The sequence below is a fragment of the Pongo pygmaeus genome, chromosome X, assembly GCF_028885625.2.
Source record: "Pongo pygmaeus isolate AG05252 chromosome X, NHGRI_mPonPyg2-v2.0_pri, whole genome shotgun sequence".
Taxonomy (NCBI): domain Eukaryota; kingdom Metazoa; phylum Chordata; class Mammalia; order Primates; family Hominidae; genus Pongo; species Pongo pygmaeus.
The window spans coordinates 66,606,850-66,626,657 of NC_072396.2; the positions used below are offsets into that span (position 1 = coordinate 66,606,850).

Genomic DNA, 19,808 nt, shown 5'->3' on the forward strand with positions numbered 1-19,808 from the left:
GGGTTATGGATGAATCTGGAAACCATCATTCTTAGCAAACTACCACAGGAACAGAAAACCAAACACTGCATGTTCTCACTCATAAGTGGGAGTTCAACAATGAGAATACATGGACACAGGGGAGGAAACATCACACACCAGGGCCTGTTGGGGGGTGGGGGGCTAGGGGAGGAATACCTAATGTACATGACGGGTTGATGGGTACAGCAAACCACCATGGCACGAGTATTCCTATGTAACAAACCTGCATGTTCTGCACATGTATCCCAGAACTTAAAGTATAATTTAAAAAAAAATCCACTAGGCCCAGATCGTTAAAAAGATAACTTTTTTTTTTTTTTTTTTTTTTTAAAGATAGTCTTACTGTGTCTCCCAGGCTAGAATGCAGTGGTGTTATCTTGGCTCACTGCAACCTCTACCTCCTGGCTTCAAGTGATTCTCCCTCCTCAGCCTCCCAGTAGCTGAGACCACAGGCATGCACCACCACGCCTGGCTAATTTTTATATTTTTTTATATAGAGACGGTGTTTCACCATGTTAGCCAGGCTGGTCTGGAATTCCTGGCCTCAACTGATCAGCCCACCTCAGCCTCCCAAAATGCTGGGGTTACAGGTGTGAGGCACCACACCAGCCTAAACAGATAACTTTTAACACAACTTTAAGAAAGTGATAATCCTAATCATATACAAATTGTTTTAGAGAATGAAAATGTGATAGCTTCCCAACTTATTTTAAGGAAGTAGAACCTTTTAATGATAACCAAACAAGACTAACTCAAGAGAAAAAATTACAGGCAATTTTACCCAGTGATATAGAGGAAATGATTCAAAATCATAAAGCAGAGTTAGCAAATATATTCATTTTAATATAAAATAATAATTTTATAATATTTCATATTGTTTTATTTATATTAATGTTATTTGTTATTTATATTATTATTTAACTTATATTAATTATTTATTTATATTATTTATATTTATGTTACCAACTGTTTAAGATTATTTATAGTTACTTATTGATTATTATTTACATTATTTGACATTAATAATATAAATTTTATATATATTATAATAATTAATATAAAATATTAATTTCTATATATTATAAATATATATATATTATGCCTGATGCACATTTTGGAAAGGATTGCCTTTACAATAAATTGTGTTGGTTATCCATTAGGGAAATTAATCTTAACTCCCTCACATCATATATAAAAATCAATTTCAGATTAATTATAGAATCTAAATCTGAATGGTAAAATAATAAAGCTTTAAAAAACAAACATATATTAGTTAGCTTTTCTGCATAACAACCACAAGATATCGGTGGCATAAACAATGAGCATGTATTTAGCTCTTGGGTCCATAGGACATCTGGAGGGGGGCTGATCTAGATTGGACTCAACTGGGCAGCTCTCTTTCAAGCTGCCAGTCTCATAGGACTTGTTGTTCCTTGTTTTGAAGGCAGCTGAGATGTGCTTTACTTATCTCTCATTTTCTTGCACAAGTGGGCTAGCTGTGGTATGATTTTCTCAGTGTTGATGGCAGAGGAGTGAGAGAGCAAGGCCAAATATGTAATTAATTTTCAAGCTTCTGCTTACATCTCATCTGTTATCATTGAATTGACCAAAGCATTCACATGGCCAGGCCTAAAATCAAGGAACAAGGAAGTGAACTCTGTTCATGAAGGTAGAAAGGGGAAAGGTAGAAAAAGGGAATCTAACCTACCACAGTAGAAAAATATCTTCATGACTTTGAGGTAGGCAAATATTTCCTTGAAAGGACATAAAAAGTGTTGTGTTAACTATTAAGAAATTAGACTACCGTGAAATTAAAACTGCTTTATTAAAAACATACTATTTATTAAGAGAGGGTCAGAAGTTAATATTAATGCCTTAGCAGGAATATCACAAAAGATGATATCCAAATGGCTAATATTAGTCATTACAAAAACGTATACTAAAACTATCATAAATCCACCAGAATTGTTAAAATAAAAAGATAGCTAATACTAAGTAGAAAAAGGGAATCTAACCTACCACAGTAGAAAAATATCTTCATGACTTTGAGGTAGGCAAATATTTCCTTGAAAGGACATAAAAAGTGTTGTGTTAACTATTAAGAAATTAGACTACCGTGAAATTAAAACTGCTTTATTAAAAACATACTATTTATTAAGAGAGGGTCAGAAGTTAATATTAATGCCTTAGCAGGAATATCACAAAAGATGATATCCAAATGGCTAATATTAGTCATTACAAAAACGTATACTAAAACTATCATAAATCCACCAGAATTGTTAAAATAAAAAGATAGCTAATACTAAGTGTTGGCAAGGGTGTGGAACAAACTACTGCAACACATGACAGTATAGATGACTTTCATAAATATAATGTTAAGCAAATCCAGATAAGACAGAAATACACTGCATGATTATGTTCATATAGAGTTAAAAAAAACAGGCAAAATGAATCCAAGTGGTAGAAGTCAGGATAGTGTTTACTCTTGGGAGGTGGTGCCTGAAAGTCATCATGGGATGAAGGGCAATAGAGAGTTTCTGGATAATCTTTTGTTTTAATTATTATTATTTGAGAGTTGTTTAAATTTGATATTTTTAACTTGTGAAAATTTATTCATCTGAGTCCTTATAATTTGTTCACTTTTCTGTATATGTTCTGTATTCCAATTAAAGAGTGAGCATTAAAAAATACCATATTTCATGACTAAGTTGGGTTTATCTCAGAAACGCATGTTTTTGTTGTTGTTGTTGTTGTTTCATTTTGTTTTGTTTTGTTTTGAGATGGGGTCTCTCTCTGTCATCCAGGCTGGAGTGTAGTGGCATGATCTCATGTCATTGCAGCCTTGATCTCCCCAGCTGAAGTGATCCACCCACCTCAGCCTCCCTAGTAGCTGGGACTATAAGTACATGCCACAATGCCTGGCTAATTTTTGTATTTTTTGGAGAGACAGGGTTTTGCCATGTTTCCCAGGCTGGTCTTGAACTCCTGAGTGAGTTTTTTTTTTTAAAGATCCAGAAAATATTAATATAACTTACCATATTAATACACTAAGAAAGAAAAACATAATATTGTCTCAATAGATACATAAGATGCATTTGGTGAAATTCAATACCCATTCTAGATTTTTTAAAAAAATACTTAGAAATAGAGTGGAAACTTCTTTAATTTTTTTAAGAAACGTTAATATATTCATGAGTCAAAAATTTTAGAATGTAAAAAGATGATCAAGTAAAAGTCTCAGACCCACTTCCATATTCTCAGTCTTTTTATCACAAGAAATTACTTTGTCAGTCTCTTGTGTATCCTTCCAGTTGTTCTGTGTAAATATAAATGTATGCCTTATTACCCCCACTCACTTTTTATACCAAGGCTGACATAATATAATAAACCATTCTATACCTTTTTCCTCCAAAATCATTTATTGAATATTCTATCTTTTCACCACAGATTTATAAAGCTTATTGTGTTATGTGTTTGGTGACCATGTATTTCAGTTTGTTTAGACTAAAGCTAGTGTACATTTGTTGTCACAGCATAATTATTAGTAGTTCCTCACTTCACTTTTAAATAAGTGCTACCATTTATAGAGTAAACTATATGATTATATGAGTTCTAGGCCAATTCTGCTTAAGTTTGTTGCTAGGCTTTCCATATTTGAATGCACTTTTTGTCTATGTCTGCACTTCTTCCATAATGCTTGTTTAAATAGGTTTAACTTTTATAATTGTTTTAGATTTACAGAAACTTTGAGATGATAGCCCAGAGAATTTTCTTATATTCGCCCATGAATTTCTTCTATTAGCATCTTACTTTACTATGATACATTTGCCCCAGTTAATGAATCAACATTGATACATAATGATTAACTAAACTACATACTTCATTTTATTAGTTTTCACCTAATGTCCTTTTTCTGTTTTAGGATTCCATCCAGGATAATACACTACATTTTGTTATCACTCTCCTTAGACTCCTTTTGACTATGATAGTTCCTCAAACTTTCCTTTGTTTTTGATGACATTAACAGTTTAAAGGAGTACTAGTCAGGTACGTTGTAGAATACCGATCTATTGGAATTTTTATGATATTTTTTCTCATCATTAGATGGGCATTATGAGTTTGGGGAAGGAAGATCACAGAAGTAAAGTGCCATTCTCATAATATCTACTATAGTTTAGATATTCGTCCCCCAAAAAGTTATGTTAAAATTTGATACTCATTGTTGGAGATGAGGCCTACCAGGAGGTGTTTGGGTAATGGAGGCAGATGTATCATTAATAGATTGGTGCTTTCCTTATGATAACGAGCGAGTTATTGCTCTGTTAGTTCCCACTAGATCTGCTTGTTAGAAAGAGCCTACCCACCCATCTCTTCCTTTCTCTGATCCCACATGATCTCTGCACACACCACCTCCCCTGTGAATTCCACCATGAGTAGAAGTAGCCTGAAGCTTTCACCAAATGCCTAATCTTCCAGCCATCAGAATCATGAGTCAAATAAACCTTTTTTCTTTATAAATTACATAGTCTCAGACATTTCTTTATAACAATACAAATGGACTAGGAGAACATCATAACAAGAATACATATAAAAATTGTTTGTCACTTTTGATGTTGACCGTGATTACTCAGCTAAGGTAGTGTTTGTCAGATTACCTGCTATAAAGTTAATCTCCTTCCCACCACTTTCCATGCTGTACTCTTTGAAAAATATCTCGTAAATTTGTTTGAGTTCATTGTAGATTCTGGATATTAGCCCTTTGTCAGATGAGTAGGTTGCAAAAATTTTCTCCCATTCTGTAGGTTGCCTGTTCACTCTGATGGTGGTTTCATTTGCTGTGCAGAAGCTATTTAGTTAAATAGATCCCATTTGTCAATTTTGGCTTTTGTTGCCATTGCTTTTGATGTTTTAAGTCCTTGCCCATGCCTATGTCCTGAATGCTAATGCCTAGGTTTTCTTCTAGGGTTTTTATGGTTTTAGGCCTAACATGTAAGTCTTTAATCCATCTTGAATTAATTTTTGTATAAGGTGTAAGGAAGGGATCCAGTTTCAGCTTTTTACATATGGCTAAGCAGTTTTCCCAGCACCATTTATTAAATAGGGAATCTTTTCCCAATTGCTTGTTTTTGTCAGGTTTGTCAAAGATCAGATAATTGTAGATATATGGCATTATTTCTGAGGGCTCTGATCTGTTCCATTGCTCTATATCTCTGTTTTGGTACCAGTACCATGCTGTTTTGGTTACTGTAGCCTTGTAGTAGAGTTTGAAGTCAGGTAGTGTGATGCCTCCAGCTTTGTTCTTTTGGCTTAGGATTGACTTGGCAATGTGGGCTCTTTTTTGGTTCCATATGAACTTTAAAGTAGTTTTTTCCAATTCTGTGAAGAAAGTCATTGGTAGCTTGATGGGGATGGCATTGAATCTATAAATTACCTTGGGCAGTATGGCCATTTTCACAATATTGATTCTTCCTACCCATGAGCATGGAATGTTCTTCCATTTCTTTGCATCCTCTTTTATTTCATTGAGCAGTGGTTTGTAGTTCTCCTTGAAGATGTCCTTCACATCCCTTGTAAGTTGGATTCCTAGGTATTGTATTCTCTTTGAAGCAATTGTGAATGGGAGTTCACTCATGATTTGGCTCTCTGTTTGTCTGTTATTGGTGTATAAGAATGCTTGTGATTTTTGCACATTGATTTTGTATCCTGAGACTTTGCTGAAGTTGCTTGTCAGCTTAAGGTGATTTGGGGCTGAGATGATGGGGTTTTCTAGATTTACAATCATGTCATCTGCAAACAGGGATAATTTGACTTCCTCTTTTCCTAATTGAATACCCTTGATTTCCTTCTCCTGCCTGATTGCCCTGGCCAGAACTTTCAACACTATGTTGAATAGGAGTGGTGAGAGCTGGCATCCCTGTCTTGTGTCCGTTTTCAAAGGGAATGCTTCCAGTTTTTGTCCATTCAGTATGATATTGGCTGTGGGTTTGTCATAGCTAGCTCTTATTATTTTGAGATACATCCCATCAATACCTAATTTATTGAGAGTTTTTAGCATGAAGCGTTGTTGAATTTTGTCAAAGGCCTTTTCTGCATCTATTGAGATAATCATGTGGTTTTTGTCTTTGGTTCTGTTTATATGCTGGATTACATTTATCGATTTGTGTATGTTGAACAAGCCTTGCATCCCAGGGATGAAGCCTACTTGATCATGGTGGATAAGCTTTTTGATGTGTTGCTGGATTCGATTTGCCACGATTTTATTGAGGATTTTTGCATTAATGTTCATCAAGGACATTGGTCTACAATTCTCTTTTTTTGTTGTGTCTCTGCCAGGCTTTGGTATCAGGATGATGCTGGCCTTATAAAATGAAGTGGGTGAAGGATAGGAACAGACACTTCTCAAAAGAAGACATTTATGCAGCCAAAAAAACATGAAAAAATGCTCATCATCTCCGGCCATCAGAGAAATGAAAATCAAAACCATAATGAGATACCATCTCACACCAGTTAGAATGGTGATCATTAAAAAGTCAGGAAACAACAGGTGCTGGAGAGAATGTGGAGAAATAGGAACACTTTTACACTGTTGGTGCTGGAGAGAATGTGGAGAAATAGGAACACTTTTACACTGTTGGTGGGACTGTAAACTAGTTCAACCATTGTGGAAGTCGGTGTGGTGATTCCTCAGGGATCTAGAACTAGAAATACCATTTGACCCAGCCATCCCATTACTGGGCATATACCCAAAGGATTATAGAACACGCTGCTATAAAGACACATGCACACGTATGTTTATTGTGGCACTATTCACAATAGCAAAGACTTGGAACCAAGCCAAATGTCCAGCAATGATAGGCTGGATTAAGAAAATGTGGCACATATACAGCATGGAATACCATGCAGCCATAAAAAATGATGAATTCATGTCCTTTGTAGGGACATGGATGAAGCTGGAAACTATCATTCTCAGCAAACTATCGCAAGGACAAAAAACCAAACACCACATGTTCTCACTCATAGATGTGAACTGAACAATGAGAACACATGGACACAGGAAGGGGAACATCACACACCGGGGACTGTTGAGGGTTACGGGAAGGGGGGAGGGATAGCATTAGGAGATATACCTAATGCTAAATGACGAGTTAATGGGTGCAGCATACCAACATGGCACATGTATACATATGTAACAAACCTGCACATTGTGCACATGTACCCTAACACTTAAAGTATAATAATAAAAATAATAATAATAAATCATTTAGCCTAGGTACGTGGCTCATCCTCATTGCCCACTGGCCTAGACCATAACTCAAAGGCCAGGAGAATTGCCAGCTGGCCCTGGCTTTACTATCTTCTAGCTATGTTTTTACTTGGTAAAGAACCTTTTGCTCTCTGGGCCCCAATTTCATCGTCTGTTAAAAGAGGGAATTTTTTAACAGGCATGTTGTAATGTAAAAATGAGAAACTATATTGTCTATAAAAAATATCTGAATGAGCTATAAGATACTATACAACAGTAAAATATTGTAATTATTAAAAAAATAAAAGAAAATCTCTGTGTGTATCCCACAACTATGGAGTGGAGAGTTATGCTTCCTTAAGGGCAGAGTTTCTATGTGTATTATTTGAAAACATATTGTTTAAGTAGCTATAATTTTATGATCCATCTTAATATCTTACTACTGAATTTCAAAAAGCCTTGAAAAATTACTTTTTCATATATTGACTAGATTAGGTTCGTCAGGTAACATTAACTGTCATGATCAAAACTGCATTTAATACATAGATGCTTGGAATAGATCTGCCACTGTTAAGTCTTTGCAAACTTTGGACTTGTTACCTAGGTGTTTGGTTTCATGTTTTCTATATTTTACAATTTTCTCTGTGAAAATCTTACATGTTTTTAAATTTATTGCTAGTTTTCAAATATTTTTGATACTTTTGTAAATTTTATCTTTTTGTTACACTTACTGACTCTTGCTGATGTATAGAAGTGTTATTGTTTATATAGATTAAATGTCTAGCAACTTTGCAGAACTAATTCTCTTAGCAAGTAAGTTTGTAAGTCATAGAGCTACTCTTTATGGTAATGATGAATATGAATTTATCATGCTGATCATATGGTGGTGTATTAGTCAGGGTTCTCTAGAGGGACAAAACTAATATTATATATATATACACACACATAATATTTTATATATATATACACATAATATTTTATATATACATAACATTTTATATATATACACACATAATATTTTATATATATATATAGGCTGAGGTGGGTGGATAACTTCAGCCGGGGAGGTCAAGGCCGCAATGACATGAGATCATGCCACTACACTCCAGCCTGGATGACAGAGAGAGACCCCATCTTGAAAAAACAAAACAAAAAACAACAACAACAACAACAAATGTGTTTCTGAGATAAACCCAACTTAGTCATGAAATATACATACATGTAGGGGAGTTTATTAAGTATTTACTTACATGATCGCAAGGTCCCACAATAGGCTGTCTGCAAGCTGAGGAGCAAGGAGAACCAGTCCGAGTCCCAAAACTGAAGAACTTGGGAGTCCGATATTCCAGGGCAAGAAGCATCCAGCATGGGAGAAAGATGTAGGCTGGGAGACTAGGCCAGACTGTCTTTTCACATTTTCTGCCTGCTTATATTCTAGCCATACTGGCAGCTGATAAGATTGTGCCCACCCAGATTAAGGGTGGGTCTGTCTTTCCCAGCCCACTGACTCAAATGTTAATCTCTTTTGGCAACACCCTCACAGACACGCCCAGGATCGATACTTTATATCCTTCAATCCAATCAAGTTGACACTCAGTAGTAACCATCAGAAGTCCACGCCTTGTCAACATGAACCCATACACATCTCCTGAGATCATACATAATCTTCAAATAAAGACAATAATAAGGTCATACTTACACCTAACATAATACAGCTATCCTTCATACAACTGGAAATGCACCCAATTCCTACCCAAATACTATTACATAAGGTTAACAATACTTAAATGCTGATGTGAAATCAATAAATCTTATGTCACATGATAAAAAAGAAAGGAAATAAAATTAAGATACTTTCTTAGTATAAGTGTATATATGCACAAACATTTTTTAATAAAAGAAGGAGAAAATACTCATGACAATTACAGTCCTCCTTTCTGTAGCTGGTCACATGGTCAGAGCTAGTATTGATAACTACTTTCTTCTATTGCCCATTCTGTATTCCCTATGACTTCAGCAAGCACCTCAGCAGGTCGCATTTTTTTCATGGTGGAGTGACCCAAACCTTCATTCCTGAGGGGTTTGGGACATTTGTAGTCCTGCCTGGATTGGGCTATTGTAGTTTCCCATTGACTTTAATCACAGGGCATGGTAATACTAAGAGACATCCTAATGGATCTGCTGTATTCCATGCATACTCTTCCTTACCTCCATTGTGGAGTAGTAGACTGATTTCATCTTGATAGTCCAGGTCAATCACCCCAGCCAACACTGTAACTCCCTTCTAAGCCTGTTGACTTAAAGGTAGGAAGAGCCCAAAGTGTCCAGGTGACAATTTTAACTTCCAGTTTAATGAAATTGTTGTTGTGTCTCCTGGTGGCAGTGTTTCTCCCTCTGGAACTAAGACCTCTAGGTCAGCAGAATGAGTGGTGCCACTTCCACTTCCACCCCTTGATTCCTGGATCCGTGAATCCCGGCTATGGGAGAAACAGTACTATGTATTGGCCGCTGATTCAGAGCATACATGGCCTTATGGAGAACTTTGCCCAGCCCTGCAAAGTATTGTCATTTAGTTGGTATTGTAATTGTGACTTCAAAAAGCCATTCCACAGTTCTATCAATCCAGCTGCTTCAGGATGATGGGGAACATGGTAAGACCAGTGAATTCCATGAGCATGAGACCACTGCCACACTTCTTTAGCCATAAAGTGAGTGCCTTGGTCAAAGGCAATGCTGTGTGGAATACCATGACTGTGGATAAGGCATTCCATGAGTCCATGGATGGTAGTCTTGGCAGAAGCATTGCATGAAGGATAGGCAAACCTATATCTGGAGTAAGTGTCTATTCCAGTGATGACAAATCTCTGCCTTTTCCATGATGGAAGAGGTCCAATATAATAAACCTGCCACCAGGTAGCTGGCTGATCACCTTGAGGAATGGTGCCATATTGAGGGCTCGGTGTTGGTCTGTGCTGCTGGAAAATTGGGCACTCAGCAGTGACCATAGCCAGGTCAGCCTTGGTGAGTGGAATTCCATGTTGCTGAGCCCATGCATGACCTCTATCCCTGCCACCATGGCCACTTTGTTCATGGACCCATTGGGTGATGACAGGGGTGGCTGGGGAAAGAGGCTGAGTGATAGCCACAGAACGGCTTATCCTATCCACTTGATTATTAAAATCCTCCTCTGCTGAGGTCACCCATTGGTGAATACCCACATGGGATACAGCTATCTTCACAGTTTTGACCATTCAGAGAGGTCCATCAACATACCTCTTCCCCAAATTTGTTTGTCACCAATTTTCCAATAATGCTTTTTCCAAGTCCCTGACTATCCAGCCAAACCATTGGCTACAGCCCATGAATCAGCATATAATCGCACATCTGTCCATTTCCCCTTCCATGCAAAGTGCACAACCAGGTGCAGTGATCAAAGTTCTGCCCATTGGGAACATTTCCCTTCATCTGTCCTTCAGGCAGGTCCTAGAAAGGGGCTGTAATGCTGCAGCTGTCCACTTTCGGGTGGTGCCTTCACACTGTGTAGATCCATCTGTGAACCGGGCCGTAGTCTTCTCTTCCTTTGTCAACTGATCATAGGGAACTTGCCATGAGGCCATCAGTGCAGGCTGGAGTAGAGAAGGCAGGGTGGCAGGAGTGGAGACCATGGGTAATTTGCGCTAATTCCTCATGTAACTTATTTGTGCCTTCAGGACCTGCTCAAGCCTGTCATGTATACACCACTTCCATTTGATGATGGAATGCTGCTGTGAAGGACCCACCTAATGGCTAGATAGGTTGAAAGCACCCAGTTCATGATAGGCAGTTCAGGTTGCATGGTGACTTGATGACCCATAGTCAAATATTCAGTTTCAACCAAAGCCCAGTAACAGGCCAAGAGCTGTCTTTAAAAAGGAGAGTAGTTATCTGCCGAAGATGGCAGAGCCTTGCTCCAAAATCCTAGAGGCCTCCACTGTGATTCACCTATGGGGGCCTGCCAGAGGCTCCAAACAGCATCCCTATCTGCCACTGACACCTCAAGCACCATTGGATCTGCTGAGTCATATGGCCCAAGTGGCAGAGCAGCTAGCACAGCAGCCTGGACCTGATGCTGAGCCTTCTTCTGTTCTGGACCCCACTCAAATCTGGCAGCCTTTTGGGTCACTCGATAAATGGGCTGGAGTAACATATGCAAATGAGGAATGTGTTGTCTCCAAAATTCAAATAGGCCCACTAGGTGTTGTGTCTCTTTCTTAGATGCAGGAGGCGCCAAATGCAGCAACTTATCCTTCACCTTTGAAGGAATATCTTGACAGGCCCCACACCACTGGAACCCTAGAAATTTTACTGAGGTAGAAGGTCCCTGAATTTTAGTTGGATTTATTTCCCATCCTCTGGCACACAAATGTCTCACCAATAAGTCCAGTGTGCTTGCTGCTTCTTGGTCACTGGATCGAATCAGCATAATGTCATCAATGTAATGAACTAGTGTGTTATCTTGCAGAAGCCAAAAGCGATCAAGGTCTCTCTGAGTAAGATTATGACACAAAGCTGGAGAGTTGATATACCCCTGAGATAAGACAGTAAAGGTATATTGCTGGCCTTGCCAGATGAAGGCAAATTGCTTCTGGTAGAACCTTATGCACAGCAACTGAGAAAAAGGCATTCGCCAAGTCAATGGCTGCATATCAGGTACCAGGAGATGTGTTAATTTGCTCAAGCAATGAAACCACATCTAGTCCAGCAGTTGCAATTGGAGTAACCACTTGGTTAAGCTTACAATAATCCACTGCCATTGGTTAAGCTTACAATCATCCACTGTTAATTTCTTTTGGGAACACCCACACAGACACATCCAGGATCAATACTTTGTATCATTCAATCTAATCAAGTGGACACTCAGTATTAACCATCACAGGGGGTGTTCAGAAATGATTCTTATGGTAATAAGGGGTGTTTCATTTCACTCTCCAAGACCCATCTGTCTTCTGCACAGAGCAAATGGGAGAGTTGAATGGGGATGTAGTGGAAGTTAGCACCCCTGTGTATTTCAAGTCCTTGATGGTGGCACTAATCTTCACAATTCCTCTAGGGATGTATTTTTTTTTTTATTTAGTATTTTTTCTAGGCAGAGGCAGCTCAAATGGCTTCCGTTTGGCCTTTCCCACCATCATAGCCCTAACTGTACCAGTCAGGGAGCCAATGTGGGGTTTCTGCCAGCTGCTAAGTATGTCTATGCCAATTTTGCATTCGGGCACTGGGGAAATGAACAAAGGATAAGTCTAGGGACCAACTAGACTCACTGTAAGTCAGATCTGAACTAAAACTCCATTAATTACCTGACCTCCATAAGCCTCTACTTTAACTGGAGAACCACAATGACGTTTCAGATCCCCTGGAATCAATGTCAGCTCAGAACCAGCATCCAGTAGTCCCTGAAATGTCTGATAACTTCCCTTTCCCCAATGTACAGTTACCCTGGTAAAAGGTCAGAGGTCTCCTTGGGGAAGGATGAGAGGAAGATTCACTGCATAAGTTGTCAGTAATGTAGTGGGGTCCTTCCTCAAGGGCACCCGGCCTTACCTTCATTCAAAGGGTTTTGGGCCTGTAAACTGGGTCAAGTATGGAAAATGATTGAGGTTGTCATGATTCTCTGTTTTTATAATTCAAATTCGTCTGTTGTCCATTCTACCTAGAAGCTTTCTCCTTATACAAATTAAGGAAGAATGCAGTAGGCTTCCTACCAATTTCACTTCTAGGAATGCCATGATTAATTAGCCAATGCCAGAGCTCTACATGAGTCAGACTATTCTGATTGCTACTTTTGTCTCTGCTGTCCATTATGGTAGCTATGCCCACCTTGCCATTCATTGATGATTGAGTGCCAACACTTGGCATCTGCCACCTCGGGATCCAATTATTCCCATTGTATTTAAATTTTGTAGTTCAGTGACCATGGTTCTGACTGTTAAATCGACATACAGAGAAGAGCAATTATAGGGCTCTTCAAAGATGCAAGTGCTGCCCTCACAAATCTATTTTGCAAGGCATTGGTCAAGGGTACATCTTCTGGACACTCCCAGCTGGGATGAGTAGGTCTAAAGTGACTAATCCAGTCCACCATCCCAGTCTCCTTAAGCCTTTGGATCCCTTCCTCTATATTAAACCAAGGGAGATCAGGCATTTCCAGCTCGCTCACTGTGGGCCACCTTTTAATCCATATTTCAGCTAACCAAGCAAATAAACTATTAGAATCTTTTTTTTAACTCCCCGAGCTGCAACATTAAAAGCAGAGTCCCTATTTAATGGGCCAAGTCAGTAAATTCAGCCTGATCCAACTCTATGTTCCTTCCACCATTATCCCATACTCTTAATATCCATTCCCATACCTGTTCTCCAGATTTGCTTATATAAATTAGAGAACTCAAGCAGTTCTTTTGGAGTGTAGCCCACCTCCTCATGGGTCACACTCTCAACCTCACCTCTAGAGGCCCGCCGGGACTTTACTCTAGTTATAGGTCTAGAAGCAAACAGGGATGTTGTGGGTTGCTCCTGAGGAATATCAACATTGTCCTGTCAACTGCCTCAGGGGAGGCCATCACTGTGGCCTTAGGCAATGCAGGGTTTATTTCCTCAGACAAAGGTGGAAAGGCTGATGGCAGCATGGGTCAAGGAGGGGATGTTGCCATTACTGGGCATGGGGAAGCTGTTCCTTCTGGCAAAAAGGTTCATCAGAGTTTACAAACTCAGTGTCCTCAGGTTCATCAGCATCCTCCCAAATGTCTCCATTCCAAGTTCCAGGGTCCCATTCTTTTCCAATAAATGTCCTCACTTTAACAGCAGACACCTGGCAAGGCTGTGCATGCACCTTTCATTGCAGGTCAGCCACTTGCATGATAAGAGCTTGTGTCTGTTTTTCCCCTATTTCAACTCTTTCTCTAGAGTAGATAAGACTCTCACTCAGGGCAATCTTAGCAGATTGGAGGCTCAGTATTTGCTTCTGAAGCTGTGAGACAGAATCCATTGAGTTCATCATTTTTTTTCATCACTTTGTCCACTCCTTGCCTCTGATGAGTGGTGAATCAGGAGTATCAAATGCATTTATTTTACATTACTCTCTAAACAGTTCACATCAAGGACTATCAGTGTTCTCCATACTATTAGAAGTACAGTCCTTAGCATTTTTGGGCCTAATCATATTAAGCAGTCAACTCCAGAAACCCCAAAACCAACGAAAGAACTCTATCCTTAATATTGTGTTCCTCTAGAACCACTCCCGTCACCAAAATTTGTATTAGTCATGGTTCTCTAGAGGGACAGAACTAGTAGGATGTGTGTGTGTGTATATATACACACACACACACACACACACATATATATATATATACATGTAAAGGGGAGTTTATTAAAGATTAACTTACATGATCACAAGGTCCCACAATAGGCTGTCTGCAAGCTGAGGAGTAAGAGCCAGTCCGAGTCCCAAAACTGAAGAACTTGGAGTCTGATGTTCGAGGGTAGGAAGCATACAGTATGAGAGAAAGATGTAGCCTGGGAGGCTAGGCCAGCCTCTCTTCTCACATTTTTCTGCCTGCTTATATTCTAGCCATGCTGGCAGCTTATTAGATTTTGCCCACTCAGATTAAGGGTGGGTCTGTCTTTCCCATTCCACTGACTCAAATGTTAATTTCTTTTGGCAACATTGACACAGACACACCAGGATCAATACTTTGTATCATTTAATCTAATCAAGTTGACACTCAGTATTAACCATCACAGGCGGTGTTCAGAAATGATTCTTATGGTGATAAGAGGTGTTTCATTTTAGGTACCATAAGAGAGAACCAAGTTTATCTTAGAGTGTAAGACCCCTACCATTTGTCTCCCCACTTCTAGTGCCCTTGGAAAGTAGTCAGGGAAGACTGAGATCCAATGCTGCCCTCTTGCTCTCTGCAAGAGGTAAGTGAGATTTATTTCCAGAAATTGGGGAAGCTAGGAATTGGCAAGATGCAGAAGCGACTGCTGAGAGCTAAGTCCTGCTGATTTTGGTGGGGAGAGATGGCAGACTCTAGGGAAAAGGGAAATGATGGTGATAGCAGAGGAAGGGGTTAAATAAGGAGAGCCAAGGAATGGAGAAAGGGGAAAAGTTAGTAAAGGAGAGGAAGGTTTAATTATCACTTTCTTCAAATCAAATCCTGGGGATGGTGGTGGGAGGATCCTGAAGGCCAAGACAGACAGGGCTCACAGTCTAATCCAGAGGCCCAACATCTGCTCCCCCTTCCAACTCTACAGATTGGAATAATTATCCGGATCCTTTTAGTAAATAAGCATTTTATTGGAGTGTTTAGTTGCTCTGAAGAAAGGCAGGTAAGGCAATGCCAGAAAGGAACCTCTATTGGGTTTCCCACAGGGAGCATCAGATACCACATAGAGGCCTACTGACAGCAAGGAACATCTACATCCAGGTAACACCATGATGGAAGAAATAGTAAGGTCACTCCACCCACTCTGAGGAATAGATAAGGAAGATAACTACCTCTGAAGAGACAGGACCAAAGGCTTTAGGAAGGAACTGAGAGTTGCAAGTTCCTAAGTGATATGGTCTCTGGATGGGTTCAAAAGGTAGCCTTTAAGCTTCCATGAGGGCCCAGGGCCAGTACTGGACTTGCTGCTATAAGGAAAAAGAGCAAGGTCAGAAATGGACCTTTAAGTCTTGTCAAAGGGCTGGGTGACATGAAGGACAGTCCCATCCATAAAGACATTTGACTGCCCCTGGCTACAGGATCAAACATAGTCCTCGTGGTCCACTCTTCCAGAAAACACATGCAAGGCCATAGGTGGCCCATAGGATGCCTGGGAATAGAACAGCAGGGTTGGCAGGTCAAGGCTGGGTTGGGGTAAGCTGCCCCACACCAGGCAAATTCCCTTTATTTCACAATTGGCAAAATACACACACACACACACACACACACACACACACCACACACAGGAACGAGAGCTATGCCAGGAGGTGTCTTTTTACTTCTTTTATTGAACTCCATAAATATTTTCATAAGGCTTTGTGTCATTACAACATTTTTTTTGTTAAACATTTTTTTAACACACAACTTTGACACTTGTTTGACAGAGTCAGTCAGATAAAAGAAACAAAAGAATAAACTGGCAAATGCAGAGCAGCAAGGGTAATCAAAGTCACTGTTGCCCATCCATCCACCCCAGCCCACCCCATCCCCAAAGCACTAAAAGATCACTATTTGGCTTCACACTAGAATTGTTAGAACTCTCTTGTTGCTGTTCTTATAGATCCATTAGAAATATACACATAGAGAGACGGGGAGAAAAAAAGAGAGAATAATTAGATGTCTGTCTTAGGACTCCCCATAGCAGCTCCCATAGAACACACTAGCAAAGCCTTTTGGAAAGCAAATCCTGGCCTCATTGAGTTGAGGAAAAGGGAGCTCGGGGCCATGCGGAAATTAGAGCATTACAGAATTATTGGGGTTACCATTGCTGTCAGGACACAACAGGTTGGGATACTGAACCCAGGTATTTAATTGGGCTCCCCTTGGGGCTGTTGGCCACTGGTCTGCTTTGATGCTATAGGCTGAGGGAATACTCCAACCAATGGGGAGATGACTTCGTGTTGTTCACAAATTACTGGCATCTGGTGATGCCAGTGAGTTCAGTAGAGGAGAAGTGAGGGTTGAGAAGTAATATCCCTGATCCTGGAGCCCTGGGCAGAAGCCCCAAGGAGGGAGGAAATGAGAGGGCCTAGTCAAGAAATGTAGGCCCAGAAACTTGTCCAAGCATCCCCTCCCGGTGTGCTGCCAACCCTCGAAGAAGCATGTCAAGGCCAAGCCTAGTGAGGAGGAGGGAGAAGTTGGAAAAAGAGGTACACTGAAGGGAGGCCTGCACCGCTACCAAAACACTCTGCCAGACAGGATATTTTAGCCTGGGTGCTGGGCACCAGGTCCCTTGCCAAGGAGGCTTACGTAGTTAGGTCATGTGCTGAACAGTGGTGGCCAGTCCCGAGCCCCGGCCCTCTCCCCAGATCAGGCTCATCCTTGACTTATAATACAAGTCTAACTTGGTTGTGATGGAATAGAAACTTAAATAGCTTGTAATTTGATTCCCACAAAGAAAAGATTCCCAGGCTGGGCAATGCCTGGTCTGGATCAGTAGGCATAGAGCAGTAAACATGCTAGCTATGCTGAAGCCTCCACACAGCTATGGCTGCTGCTTGGTAAGATGAAGTCCTTTCATGATGAAGTCTTCTCCCATGGGGTTTAGGACAGACTCCAAGTCTCCACTTTCCTCACTACAGTGGCTTGCTCTTCACAGCAGAGTTCATCCTTATTCCCTTATACCCTTTTTGTTGTTCAAGGTCTATCCATGAAAAGGGCTATGTGTGGAGGAAAAACAGGTACTCCAACATCCATAGGAAGCCTGCCTCCTTGTGAAAGAAGTCAGATTTTCCCAAGCAAAAAGCTGGCCAAAAGTGAGCCTGAGGGTAGCATCCCTGCCTCAGACCCCTTATTCAGAGGGAAAATTGCCCCTGGGCCCCTAACTCACTTGCCCCAAATGTCCTGGGATGAGAGGATGTTGGAAACAGGGCCTTCTTTGAGTGCCAGAACAGCTTTAACTATGTCAATACCAAAAATCCTCCTGTGCTAGGATGGCAGGAGAAAGAAGAAAGAGAGAGGGAAAGAAAGAAGCCAGGGAAGATTGTCCATGCAATCTGTTAACAATGGGAGAAGTCCCACACAATTTTAGGGTGGTAGAAAATGCAGGTACAATACTGTGGATCAAGACTATCTCTTTCCATTCCCATCCCTGTTCTTTCTTGTAAAAGGTTACTATCAGCCTTGGACCCTGTCCAGGTCAATAATTTGAAGGTAGCTGATGATCTTGGTCAGGTGGGCTCTGTCTTGAACCCCTCCATACTTCTATCAATGCTGCCCAAACATCTGTAAATGGGAGCAGGGACAACCAGGACACTGAACTGATTGCTGTAGGGATCCCTGCCCTAAACCTATCTGGTACTAGGGGGCAGGTAAATCCCTCTCCTGGGAGGCAGAATCTCAACCTCTGCTTCCAGTTCAGATCTTTTGGGCTAAGGGAGAGACAGGCCTAGAGGGAGACCTATAACAAAAGTGACTTGAAAAAAGAGAATAACTGGATCAAACTAACTCCTAGATGCAAAATTGCAATGACCCAGCAGTGCTGCAACATGGGAAACCCCAGTGATAGAAGAAACAGCCCGAATGCAAAATGTTCCCTGAACAGAAGTCCACTCCAGCATCATCATAGTCTGATACTCTCTTGCTTCTGTTTGGTTTTTTGATCCCTTCACAGTACCTAAAACACAGTAAAAGCAATAGGAATACTGAGCAGTTTTGTCACAGGGCACAACAGATCATGTCCAGACTGGCATGACTGAGGACAGAGGATGCTGAAAAAAGGTTATTTGGGGCAACTGCAGGGCTGAAGGAACATTTGAAAATGATTGGCTGAAGGAGAGGAGAAAGGAGCTCATTCCCTTCCTCAATGGAAAGTAAAAGAGGGAAAAAAACCCTGAAACCTCCCAACTCTACCATATCAAATAAAATTAAAAATTCATCAACATCAGCATCATCAGGAAAAAAAAAACAATACGAACACATCTATGGTAATAATGACAAGGCAGTGAATCACTCACAGGGGAGTAAAGAGATTATCTTAATAAGAAAAGGAATGAATAGAAATGTCAACTTCTGAAAGCAAAGGGAAGGGGGACAGGGTAAAAATGGAAAACTTTTAAGATAGGATCACATGTTTGGAAGTCATTGGTACCTCTTCCTACCAACCACATATTTCACTTCCCCAAAACAACAGAAAACACTTTTGTTCCTTATCTCTCTCTCTCTCTCTCTCTCTGTGTGTGTGTGTGTATGTGTGTGTGTGTGTGTGTGTGTGTATGTGTACTCAAGGGTCTCTCTGTGTGTGTGTGTGTATAAATTTCAACAGTGCTTCTCCGAAAAAAGGTCCATCTATAAATATAATTTTATTTACTTTATTTTAAAATTATCTGCCTCCCTGTAGGTATCATTTTTTGAAGGGGGTTAACCTGCTGAAGTTTTGCCAGAATGGTGACTGGCTGCGCTTGGGTTCGGTGAACTCAAAGACCTGCGACTGAGCGATGCCGTCGGGGACCAGGTACTGGCCGTGGTTTAACGGGTCCTGCGGTGGTGGGTAGGAAGGAGGAACTGAGCGGGCAGAGTTGACACCTAGAGTAGATGAGAGATCAAAGGGAAAGGGTATAAGTTATGTAACAAAGGGCTTCTCAAATTACCCAGTGACCACTCTGGGCAGACAACTCAAGGCAGACTGGTTTAGAGAGTGTGAACTGGTTTTACAAATCATCCAAGGGGAGAATTCCTCTTTCAAACAGATTTTGGAATACCATGGCTACTACTGCAACCCTACACACTTCCACATCTAGTCAGGTATCAAAGAAATTTGGGGTATTGCTATAATCTATGTTACAGGTGAGAACACTGATGTCTGA

General features: G+C 40.4%; 1 protein-coding gene and 1 pseudogene across 15 annotated transcripts in view; both read right to left on the reverse strand.

Moving 5' to 3' along the window:
• Window positions 1–9,673: 9,673 nt before the first annotated feature.
• LOC134739011 (uncharacterized) lies at window positions 9,674–16,329 on the reverse strand (annotated as a pseudogene).
• ARHGEF9 (Cdc42 guanine nucleotide exchange factor 9) overlaps window positions 16,273–19,808 on the reverse strand; it is a 160,016-nt gene continuing 156,480 nt past the window's right edge. For 14 of the 15 annotated variants that reach the window (XM_054471702.2, XM_054471708.2, XM_063660642.1 and 11 more), the window contains one exon: window positions 16,273–19,527. In XM_054471702.2, coding sequence (XP_054327677.1) covers window positions 19,346–19,527 — 182 coding nt within the window. In that variant the 3' untranslated portion in view covers window positions 16,273–19,345. The remainder of the gene's footprint in view (window positions 19,528–19,808) is intronic. The other variant, XM_063660645.1, reaches the window with a different exon arrangement.